At 40.7% G+C, this 12,337-nt stretch overlaps 1 protein-coding gene across 1 annotated transcript; it reads right to left on the bottom strand.

Annotated features, from left to right (window-relative positions):
* Positions 1 to 1,776: 1,776 nt before the first annotated feature.
* On the bottom strand, positions 1,777 to 6,914 carry LOC103709417 (protein PMR5). The gene is made up of 5 exons (XM_008794740.4): positions 6,370 to 6,914; positions 6,021 to 6,192; positions 5,706 to 5,884; positions 5,405 to 5,563; positions 1,777 to 2,368 (listed from the first exon to the last, which is right to left on the bottom strand). Exons 1-5 carry the CDS (start codon positions 6,684 to 6,686, stop codon positions 2,047 to 2,049), a joined length of 1,149 nt encoding a protein of 382 aa, XP_008792962.2. The 5' UTR covers positions 6,687 to 6,914; the 3' UTR covers positions 1,777 to 2,046.
* Between the last annotated feature and the right edge of the window lie 5,423 nt (positions 6,915 to 12,337).

Below are 12,337 nucleotides of genomic sequence, written 5' to 3'. Positions count from 1 at the left end.
ATTTTTGAGCTGGCACTTCAGTAATCAACTTCATTTAAAAATCTTAGGACATAGCGGTAAAGAAGACTCTGGTGACATTTAGAATCTCTCCAATTGGACAATGTCTTTAGACCAATTCTATAAGCCACAACAGCATCCAGCTCCGCAAACCCTTCATGCCCATTAGCAAATGAGCCCCACCTGAACACAGCAACATCATGAAGACAGAATAACTGCATAAATATAGTTGCTTCTTAGAATTAAGTTCTTTCTGAGCCCCACTTCCCATTCATCACACTGAAGGAATGTGATCTTCACCGATGACATCATTTTCAAGAGAGCATTTCTTTTTTCTCCAGTAAGAACAAGAACGAGAACAAGAGCAATTCATATAAAAAAAAAATAAATCACAAATACAGTTTTACAGAGGCCTGAACTCAATACCAGGCGCAGTTACCTGAAGACAGCTTACTACAATTGATAACTGCATTCTTTTTAGAACAAGCTCTAATCTTAAAATTGGATGCACCAGTGAGAGATTGGAGGTCCTCGGTGAAGATCGCCCCAGCCAATGTTACAACAATCTGATGACAATTGCCATGAAGGAGAGCGGCAGCTTCCCTCTTGATACTTTCATTGGATCGACACAGAGTATGGGCACATGGTAAGGACTGTTTCCTCCCATTGTGGAATAAAAGTATCACGTATAATTCCTCTGAGCAATTGATGTGAAAATTGCTTCTGAACTTCGAACTAGTCCTGGCAACCGGCATGCTGGAACCAGCTCAAAGTTCACATAATTGCTCTTATAGAAGACCCCTATTTAAGAGATATATCATCGACAAGTTCTTTAGGGGACGCTCATGCTGGATACGATTTTGATCTTGTTTCAATTATGGTTGTGGTGCTCGTACAACACCAAGCCAACATCTCTATGAACAGAGCCTCTATGAATTAGTGTCAATTTCTGGCATGAGTGGTGGGTGTGAAAGGAAATATTGATGACCGAGAAGATGTACTAAAGACCTTGGGTACAGTAAAGCTTTTCAGTATTATTACTAGAAACAATTAAAAAACAGTTTTAAGGCTGATTTTAGGTTGAGACTCCAACCACAGGAGCCTTCAACATTATATATGGTAGTAGTAGGATGAAAATAAAAAATTTATGGTTGAATATTTAAGCTTGGGACTTGATTTTTAGTCATAAAATATTACTAGTATAAATTATAATAGCTATATGATTTATTATAATGAAAAAATAAGGTAATGTGAGATATTTTTATATTTATTATTATTATTATTATTATGAGAGCAAGGGAGAGAGCCCCACCACATATAATTAGTATGAAGATTTGAATCAGTTATAACCATAATAATATTCATCTAGCATTGTGCCTGTCATCTGGGATCTGCTTAATAAATCTATATTCTTAAAAAAATTATATTTTAAAAAAGACCAATCATTTTAACTAAATAAATCATAAAAATATCATAAAATAGTCCGACATGTAGCAATCATTATAATGACATATTTTGACTCCATAATGACCATTACTTGCCCATGCAACAAGTTACATCATAATATGGGTTTTTAATATTCTTAATTATTTTTTATTAGTCTTCTTCATCTCTTATTACTCTTTTAATATCAAGCAGGACATGCATGCAGGTAAACAACTACACTTGTATTTCAAATTTGTCATTTCACCTTGGGAGAAGTGCATCAATTGCCTGAGACAAGTCCTTACTCTGCAAAAGCAGAGATTAAAAACAAAAACAGAGAAGACTGGACCGAGATTGAAAACCTAACATGACTCGTTGCCCCAATAATCTAACCATCCTTCTCAAAAAATAAAATACAATAGTCTAACAATGGAACTTTATATCCACTAATTCCACTATGTAGTTGGAGTCTATGTATCTAAGCCAGTCCAACACCAGCATTTCAGCTAGATCGCAAGAACTATTTTAAAAAAATATATATAAATATCAACGGTAAGATTGTACAATTGGATGCGACAATTAAATTTGCTTGCCTGCGACAAACAGGCAGGAGAAGCTTGGTGCTCAGAAGAAGAGAGCAGTATAGAATAGCTGGTTCCAAGTATCCGGGAGGCCGGGGAGGCACCAATGGCTGCAGTCGGCGGAGCGGTCGGGGTTGGCCCTCTGCTCGGGGCTCAGATCGCCGCTGTAGATGGAGGGGTGGCCGTCTTTCCTGAGCTCTGAGAGGGTGGTGATGTCCAACAAGAAGGCAGGGCTCTGCATTGCCCTGAGCACGCCCTGCAGGACCTGCATCTGGCTCGGGTACAGCCCTGAATGGTTGAATCCGCTAATGGGAACCGTCTGGCCAAAGCAGTTCTTCGACGTCGGGTCGCCCCACTCAATTGGGCTGTGCTCCACCACGACATGGCAAACAAGACAAGAATCATGGCACGTCCCAAAACTTGTCCTAGTGATGTAACGGGTGATCGGTATCTTGTATGATAATTGTTTGATTTGTGGTGTGTTCATCAAGATGAGAATGTAAAACCAGTACTAATACACGTTGAATAATGTGTAGGTATTATATGTGCGCTTAAGAATGGAATCACTATAAAGAAGCTACAAGCATATAACTCAGAGACATGAAAACATACTGCAAAGCAGTTTGTCAGCCGCGGCCTGTCAGTGTTAGTATCGTGACATCCCCTGGTCAAGCTGGTATTCATCATGAAGGTAGTCTCTATATCCTTTATTTAATTTACTTTCCTAATTGTCTCACAAGAACTAATTAAGTGTCTCGAGGCAAGCATTCTAGTTTATTTCTGCTTGCCTTCCTAAGGTTACGTGCAGCACCAAGTGTTATGTTTTTTGATGATGCCTTCCTAAGGTTACCATTTGAACGGGATGGACAGGTTTAGAGAGAGGAAATCTCATCAAGGAGAATGTTTGAACCAGCAACCATGTAGCTCATCTAAAAGACTAAAATTACCTAGATGTCCCGTTAACTTTATCCATGTAGCTCCCAGAGACAACCATACCGAGGTCAGACAACCATTCCGTTGCTTCACCCCCGAAGACCCCTTGGAAACCTTTTAAAGCAGGGATTTGTTTCCAGTGTGGAGACACACGGCACTTCAAAGGTATAGTTGCTGGAACCCTATAAAGTGCTTCCTCGGTCATCGATTTGGCCATAGAGCCAGGCGGTGTAGATCTCTCAATACCTCCACCTTAAGGAATCCAGTGAAACATCCTTGTCAAATCAGCACCATGCAAAACCAAAGCATATCTACAAACCTCCAGATCCCAAATCGCTTCGCAACCACAAGAGCCTTTCTCACCTTCACCTGTGAAATGGCGAATATTACTGATTACCTTGACAGAGCGGCTTTTGTTGAGACCTTTGGGCGACCGGTGAAAGTGGATCCTATTTCAAACATTCTCGGCCATAAAGCAAGGAAATCTGGTTCTTGGACGACACGGCAACTCTTCGAGAGAGAGTTCTTCGTATCGTGTCCGGACAACCAAACAGTACAAGCCCTCATGGCGGAGGAACATATTAGAGGGGTTGGTTTCACAGTGCTAGTTAACTATTGGAATCAGTTCGAGAATGGAGTCCACCACAAATTGAAATACAAGGTGTACGCAACGCTGCAAAACCTTCCCCTTATCTGTTGGTCAGCGGATGCAGTGGCGTCGATTCTATTCGGATTCGCCGTTCCGCATAGGGCCAGCCGCACGAGTCTCCACTGGGAGGATCTAGCCGGATTTGATGTCGTGTTCTTCTGCGAAAGCCTCGACAGTATCCCGGAAGTGGTGAAGGTAACAATCGGCCCTTTTACTTATGATGTTAACATCATTGTCTTTTTTGCTGCAGAGCAAGAGCTATGGTCTGATGCTTCCTGCCGGCTCCTCCGACGAAGATCAGAATGACCAAGATAATAGTGATTGGGAGTTCTGGAATGGGCCGGAAGCTAGTTTTCAGAATTGGCAAAAAGTTTGGACTCTTTTTCCTAGGAAAGTAGAAGGCTATCTTCCCAGTTAGCTAGTTTCAGAATTTTCGGAAGAGCTCACATCCATCGATACACCTATGAGAGGAAAGGAGCCACCAGTAGTCAGGCTGCATCTAGAGATTTCAACTCATTCAAAGACTCTCTTGGGCTAGTGGAGGTAAAGCTCGATCACAGGAACTTTACATGGTCGAAGCATGAAGTGTTATGTTGATTGTGACTTTGCACCATATGCACACTAGACTGAATTCAAATCCTTTCACGTGTGTACTTCTTGGGCTCGTTTGATCATCCTAGTATCTCTAAGATGGACGCGGGTCCTAGATCTACCAATCAATATCACAGCTCAAAAACTAAAAAAGGTGGTCCAACAAGTTGTTCAATCATCCTCTATTGATCAGTTGTTCCGTTTGATGATTTTTGCTTCGCAGCCATATAAATATGATTCAGTTGACCATGGAAAATGGACTAAACGGAGGATTGAACCAGAGAGAATTGCCGTCCTCAAAAGCTCCTAAATTTCGGCTGGGATCTTTTTTAGAATTCAGACAATGGCTGAAACGAGCCAAAGAGCAAATCCACAATGATCGCTCCCGAAGCCCGCGACCCCCCCGGCTTCACCAATTCTGGCTGGATTTCTACGTGAAATCGACGGCAGACCTTTTTAACTCGAATTCGCGTCCCACAAGAAGGCAAGAAGGGGCCATTAATCCGTGAACAATTCGGGCCTTCAATAGTCCAAAGTAGGTCCCACGTCCTTGTGACTTCTGAGCGCCGAAATTTAAGAACTCATTTAATATCAACGGGGCTTTTTGCCTTGTGCCGCTTATCCGAGGAAACTACGTCAGAGAGATGCCACAGCTTTTCTACTAGGGCTATTAAATTATCAATTGATGCAGCCCTCGTCAAAATAGGATGCCATTTGATAATAAAATTAACACAACATACTCCCAATAGAACGAGAGGGGACACGAATGAAACATTGGTATGCTTTTTGCTCTCTCTCTCTCTCTCTCTCTATTATTCTTCCTTTCTGTAATAAATAGAGCGGATTTTTCCCCCTCCCTCTCTCGTTTATAACCAAAACAGAACACCAACAGCAAGATCATTTATCATATTTCATGGACATATATATATTTCATTCTTTTATGTGTCATAGTTTTTAATTAAAAAAGAAAAGTTAGGCAGCATGATTCGTTGTGAGCTGGAACGAGGGTATTATAATGTTTTGAGAGGTTGGAAATTGAGTAAGTTAGCCTGTGGAATTGTTAAATCTCTTCAGATTCGTGCCAAAGAGATGCATTTATGATGTCCTTTTCAAGCGTTCTCGGGGATGTGGACCTTACTCATATGTCATCACTCATCAGGATTGAATTAAATAAACGGCAATTCATGTGTATCTCGTGAGAGAGAGAGAGAGGGAGAGAGAGAGTTACTTGTAGTGGGTGGGAGAAATCGACTGGAAGAAGACCTTGGTTCTGGTTCTATCAATGTTAAGGTCCACCCAGTTGGCCCATGTACTCAGCCCTTTCTGAAAGGCAATCAAGCGGTCCATGTCCACGTAGTAATTTCCTCCATCTCCCATATAATCCCACCTGCTAAAGCATGCAATTATAACCTTGTTTCAAAAAAAGAAAAGGAGAAAGAAGAATGCTAAGAATAATGTATGAACTTATCCCCAGATAGACGGGACAAGGAGCATGAAGTGATCACAGCAATTGGAGGAAGAATACTGACCCTTGAAGAGATCCTGTGTGCGTCCACCAGTGGCCAGAATTAAAAGACAGGACATCAGCCCCTTTCCACGCATTGCCATTAGCCGATATGTCATCCAGCCTAAGCATCCGTTTCCCTTGGACCACGTCTATGTCCACAAGATAAGGAGCCCGGTAAAAAGAAACCGACACCCCATGCTCCTATATTCCCCCAAAAAAACCACACAGTTCCGAAACATGATCAAATCTTAATCAAAATTTAGTCAGAAACAGCAGTTTCAAGAAATACGAGAGAGTTATATCCATTCGAGTGACAGAATCTGCCCTTCCATCATACCAAGAACGTGAAGGTGGAGAGAGGCTCTCCTCTTATCAATTGGGTCTGCGACAATGGCACCGCTGCATGAAGCATGCAGATCAAAGATTCCCATTGGTTGCGGCCCAGCGAGTCGCCGACGAACATCACCTTCTTCCCTCTCATTCGCATCAAGAAATCAAGCCCATCAAACCTGCCCATCAAACCGATATAACGTTGCAAAATTCTCACCTCAGCAGGTGAATTGGCATGTTAAATGAGAATTTGATGCATGTTTCGAATATATAACGAGGTGTATATATATATATATATATATATATATATATATATATATATATATATATATATATATATATATATATATACAAACCTTGGGAGGTCGCAGCCGGAGGGCTTCCATCGATACCGCAGGTAGTCGGTGTCAGGCCTCCCGTACAATTGGCAGTTGAACTCGGCATCGACGATGGGGCAATTCAAGGACTGGTACAGCGGGTACGAGTCATCCCTGACCCAGCTCCCCATGAAGATGTCGCAAACAGGCTGGTTGGCCAGGAAGTCCGGCCGCCTACCGTGACGCCTTCTCAAGCCTACGACCACCGCCGGCGAGCCGACAGAGGCTTGAAGAACAAGCAATCCTAGAAGGAAGATTGAAACCTTCCATCCACCACAGCTACCATCGAAGCCCATGAGGGAAGAACAGGAGGAGGTGGAGGGCGACTAGGTTATTCTTTTCTTTCTACTGTTAGCCAGCTAGACGCTTTATGGAAGGTTGTAAAGTTGTATGTAGAAATCTACTTGCGAATTGTAGTGCGTGCGAGGGTTAGCTGAAGAATTCACGTGAGGGAAGTTAATATTGTGGCCTTGTGTGAGGTCATCATGGAGTGCTTCTGTTTTTATTGGGTGGGTTCGTGTGGGGCTTACAGCCGGCCGTCGTGGGCTCGAATCATCTTTAGGAGCTTGCCCGTGAAGTAAAGTTTGTGTTGATTCCTGGCCTTATTTTATTTTTATTTTTATACGACTGCTCCTCACACAAAATAAGAATTAGTATATTCAATAAAATCAAAAAAAAAAATGCAGAGAGAGAAAAAAACAAACGCTTGGTTCTTCTAAAATATCTTCTAGAATAATGATGAGTTATAAAGAATACGACCCAACTAGCATCACTGTTCGCTTTTCGATAGACATGAGTGATCTGAAAGAAGCTACATCCTCTCGATAATTTATATATGTCGTGGAGTAGCAACTGCTTGGCAATATCGTCGTACCGGCCTCGAACTTACTCGACACCGTAGTCACATCTCTTTCAAGATGAATGCAATATGCACCCAAAACAAGCCTTGGAAAGGTGATGCCCTCTCATGTAGCTATTAGTTCAGCTCCAATAAAAGTAGTGTTGAAGATTCGCTGGCCTCCAACTGTTATAAATCTGATATTGTGGTCTCTGATAAAACAGTAGAGGAGGAAAGTATAGAACGTTGGAGTGGGACGTTGACAGGAGGGGGAAAGGCGAGTTGCCGTGGGCCGGAGCGGGCAGTCCCTTTGTTCCTTTACGGGTTCGAAGGCTTTCAGACCGCCATTCGGAGGACGGGAGGGTAGGAACCGTAGAAAAAGAGGGCGAGCCACCTATCGCGTTCTGCGCGCGCTTGCCCAGGGCTAGTGGAGCTTATCCGGGTATAGCTGTGACGATGTTACAGGCACGATGGCTACGTTGGAATTAGCTGATCAAAGCTTTAAAATACAAATGGTTGCCATGCTCAAAAGCTTTAATTGACTGGGGGAATCAAAAGCTGTATGAATTTCATGGTAAAATTACAACTGGATTAACAACCCAAAATGAGTTGGACTTGAAAGTAACTATGAGAGTTACTAATTTTAATCTTGGAAGTTTCAATTATAAAGAAATTAGTTGATTCAAGTTGTAGCAGACGAGCATAGCGGCCTACACAAGGAGGCCTCCCGCCACTATGACTAAGAATGACGTTTGTGGAGCAGGAAATTTCGGTTTTCCGATATCTTGGGGGGCAGGAAGCAGAATCTTGTCTAAGTTTTCTGTCTGCGGTCCTTTCTTAATTAGGGTTTGTGATCCAATAGTAGCTAAGTGTGTCCACCAATTTAAATTATTATCCTGTACTGTAGAACCAGCTGTTTTTCAGGATTAGCAAATCCACTAGTCTCTTATATGATGAACAGACGAACTTTGGATGCATAAGATTGCTGCAGAGCTGATACCATGCCAAGTAATACATGTGCCACAAATCTGATATATCCTAAGGGTAATGATTATATGGTGTAACAAGCATCGAACCAAGTGGTACTCCAAAATCTCGTTTGGTTTATGAAAAAAAATTTCTCTTATTAGATATTCTTTTTGGGAAGCTAATTTTTAGGAGTGTGATGCTTGAAAAAATAGTTTTGATATATTTGGTTGACCACTGAAAAGTGGTACATTGTAGAATGGCTTATATTTGGTTAAGCAACTACTTTTTAAGAAAAGTTGTATGAAATATCTATTATATCCTTAATAAAAAAATACCTTATTCATAAATTTCGATGGCTTAAGAGTAATTTTGAGAAAAAATATCTAATTTTCAATCGGTAGGAAAGTAACTTTTTTATATTCATCATAAATTTTTCTTTACACGAAGCATGAAAATTTATTTTTTATGAAAATGCTACTTTTTCATCACGCCTCATGTCTTTTCACTTTTCGCTCCCAGGTGCCCTATTATTATTTTCATCCATTTTACTATGACGTGCTCTTGCGGCATCCGGAGTTTCATCATCCCATTGTGCAAGTAGGCCATTTTGTTGTGATCTTTATTGCACAATCGGTATATAGCATAACGTTCATGAGTTGGCATGCTCCCACAAGCTAGATTAGCCGGCAAAGCCTATATATTCAACACTCAAAATAACATTAAAGCCTGGGTTGGGTCTCGCTCAATCTCAATTTCAAAGGGGCCAATGCCATAAAATAATGTCCACTGATCCAGCGGGATTGCCGCTGCCAAGGGACAAGTTTATGCTAACCAGAGAAGATGTGACTCCCATCCTTTTTTACGCAAGTTGGGAAGGAACATGTACATGACGCCAAAAAAGTTCCATGCTTTTCTTGGCGGCAGGGGCAGGAGGAGAACCTTTCCTTTCCATGGCTTACTTTCCGTCCTTCTTTTAACTCATCCGACGGCTCTATTTTAATACTTGGTGAGGGTGGCAGGAATAAAGTGTTTGCACGAGTTATTAGTGGCGGATAGAACCTTCGCCAAAAGGGTGTGATGATGGTGGTTTCTGGCAATTTCCAGCTTTATGGACATTGACGACTCTCGGTAGTTGGCTCCATTTACAGCTTGTCATGGCCATCTCCAACCTCATTGAAGCTTTTGGAGGATCGGCTAGCTATCATCATCACCAAATAATGCAATACAAGAATAGCATCTACTCTACAACAGCAACACATGCAGAGGAAATTAAGATATCACCTACAAACCTAACTAGCAAGCCAAAAGACAGACAATATTGCATTATTTATGTTCTTGTGCAAAACCAATTGAGAATGCTTTAGATGATATGGAAGTGCAATTATTAGTTCATAGTTTTTTTTTAAAAAAACAACAAGAATGGAAAGAAAAAAAAAAGGACAAACCCTAGCTACATGTTTCATTTATTGATTGAAGAACAACCATCCATTGACATACGTGATTGAATGAGTGAAGATTTTAAAGTTGGTGAGATCACAACAATCGATCGTACTATGTACCCCTGAATCGGTCATTTGCAGTGCATGATGGGATCGCAGAAATACATCGAATGCTATCACTGCTATTCATTGGAACACATTACACCTGCGGAATGGCAAGAAAGTCATATGCATGCTAAACGAATACAGATATGAATGACAAATATGCTTAATAGTAGCCTGTCCAAGCAAATTTGCACGGATGTAGGGTAGCAAAATGAGTTTCAATGCTTCAATGGTGACAAGAAAAACGAGACTTGGATTTAATTAAAAAAACATCCATGTCGATGCAACAACGAGATTATATTACTAGATGCATCTATATAATCTAACAAAAACAGAGCACGGAGGCTAACATTACATCAAGATTGCTAATACATATAAATCAAGATGAAACTGATGGCCCTAAATGCTGAGTAGCAGTAGCACTAGCATGGTTGCCCGAATAATCAGCAGTAGAATAAAAATGTTTGGATTCTTAATACTTTTATTTGCATATTTAGCACCATAATCATATCATCAACTAGGATGCATAGCATCAACAAGGCCATTTCACAGACCAGAGCTCATTTTCCATCTTATGCACTTCACACGTCCACCCTAAACTTGACGAACTACTACGATAGCCTGCTGGATTTGTCCCTTAATTTGGGGTATTAGCATCAAGTACAGGCAAACATTCGCTTGAAACTTCAGCAGCCTGCTCCAGCTCCTCAGATATGATCGATGGAGGCACCAGTCTTACAACATTTCCTTTTTCCCAGCTGTCAAAACTAGATTTTACGAAATGGTCCATGAGGTCCTTAATAAAGCATTAGCCCACAATTGTACGAAATGGAAAGTGACGAAAACCTTGGCCAGAACTTTGGAAGGAGCTTTGGGCAGAGTTTATACTTGAAGCTATGGACAATTTCCACATTTCTCTTTTCTCCTGCACTCTCCTCCTCTCTTCCCCTCCACTTTCTCCTCTCTTCTCGCTTCACTCTCTCCTCTTATCTCCCTTAATCGGACTGAACTCGTCCTTCTGTCTTCGCTAAAATATATCACCTTTTTCTAATTCAACAAACAATGGTATTGTTGGTATTTCGTATCTAGACTTATCTCAAGTGACAATCATGTGTTGACATATCCTGACGGAGATGGATGACTTAAGCATATTACTACCGATTAGAAACTTTTGGGCTCTAATTGAAAAAATTAGAACTTTTGGGATGTAAGTGCAAATCGCAAAAAGTTGAAGGGATGTTTGTAATTTACCCTAATGAAAACACCAAATCTAGTTAAGGGCCACCGAAGGCTTACCACTCATGCTTGTTTTTCTTTTTTTTATGTCCTTGCTAGGTTGGAATTTCTCTAACCTAATACAATCTAATCCCACTTAAATTAAATTTTGGTTAGGTCGAGTTAGTCAGATTGGATCAGGTTTGGCTATATAAACATACAAATATGAGAAGATATATAGCCATGTTAAACATAAATATGAATCAAATACATCACATATATATACACATATACATATATACAAATTATTTTTTATTCTATATTAGGTTGGGCTGGCTTGGATATAAGCTCAGGTTTCACATTGGGTTAGAGATCGAGTCTAACCCAACCGAACCAAAGGTTAAGTTGGGATTTTGAAGTTCAAGCGCAGTCCAAATTTGTGAAACTTCAACTCAACCCTACCCAATCAGCAAATTAGACTGAGAGGTTCCCCTACTTTGTATGTCTCCATTAGGACAAAGGAGAAATACTATTGCAAAACTTAAAGAAATTGATGATTTCTACTCCTTCTAATGTAAATATATCTTTTTTCTACTATCTATTATCTAATAAATAAAATAAAAAGATTAAAAAAAATTAAGAAAAAAAAAAGGGACGGGAAGAGACCTATTAAAAAATACAAAGGAAAAAAGAAGAAGAAAGGAAGTTCAAGTCGGCAAACTCAACAACTTAAAACTCCAATATAAATTTCAAATCATCCTACGTATTCAAATTCAAATTTTAAACTTCAAAGGCTACATTATTGCCAGAAGAGTAGCTGCCTTAATATGAGCCATGCCCAAATAGACTGCCCGATTCACGATTCTACCAGGAACTTCACTCCCTTAGTGGATGAGCCTTCTCAATTAATATGTTTCCCATCAGTACTCATTTCGTAAGTCGAGCTGCTATTACAATTGCTTGCAGCTTGACATCAACAAACCGGCAGTTTCATCCAAGATGGAATTTACATGAAAAACAACTCATGTAAACACATCTATTTTGATCGATTTGCTCCAGTATGGACATCTCCCTGGACGCTGTTTTAGAGGTTGTCATAATGAGATAAAGGAAAATGCTCCGTGGTACGAGTCAGTGCACAGCCTTCCTCAGGCCCATCCCCATGCCGTGCTGGCTTTGCAAATTCAGGATTCGACACTGCCCTGTGTGTATATTCTTGCAGGTTGCACCACTCCTCCTGTCCTACATGGTGGGAGAAACTTTGTGTGTGTCCAAAACAAGTGCCTCCCAAATCAGTATCATTTCCCCTATGCCAGAAGATGCTGCACAAGTATGGCTCTGCATGGTTGACTCATTTTCCTTCTCCACTTCTTTGCTTGAA

Source organism: Phoenix dactylifera, chromosome 3 (assembly GCF_009389715.1).
Source record: "Phoenix dactylifera cultivar Barhee BC4 chromosome 3, palm_55x_up_171113_PBpolish2nd_filt_p, whole genome shotgun sequence".
Taxonomy (NCBI): domain Eukaryota; kingdom Viridiplantae; phylum Streptophyta; class Magnoliopsida; order Arecales; family Arecaceae; genus Phoenix; species Phoenix dactylifera.
Note: the sequence above shows the minus strand (reverse complement) of the source record. Positions and strands in the feature narration are given on the sequence as shown.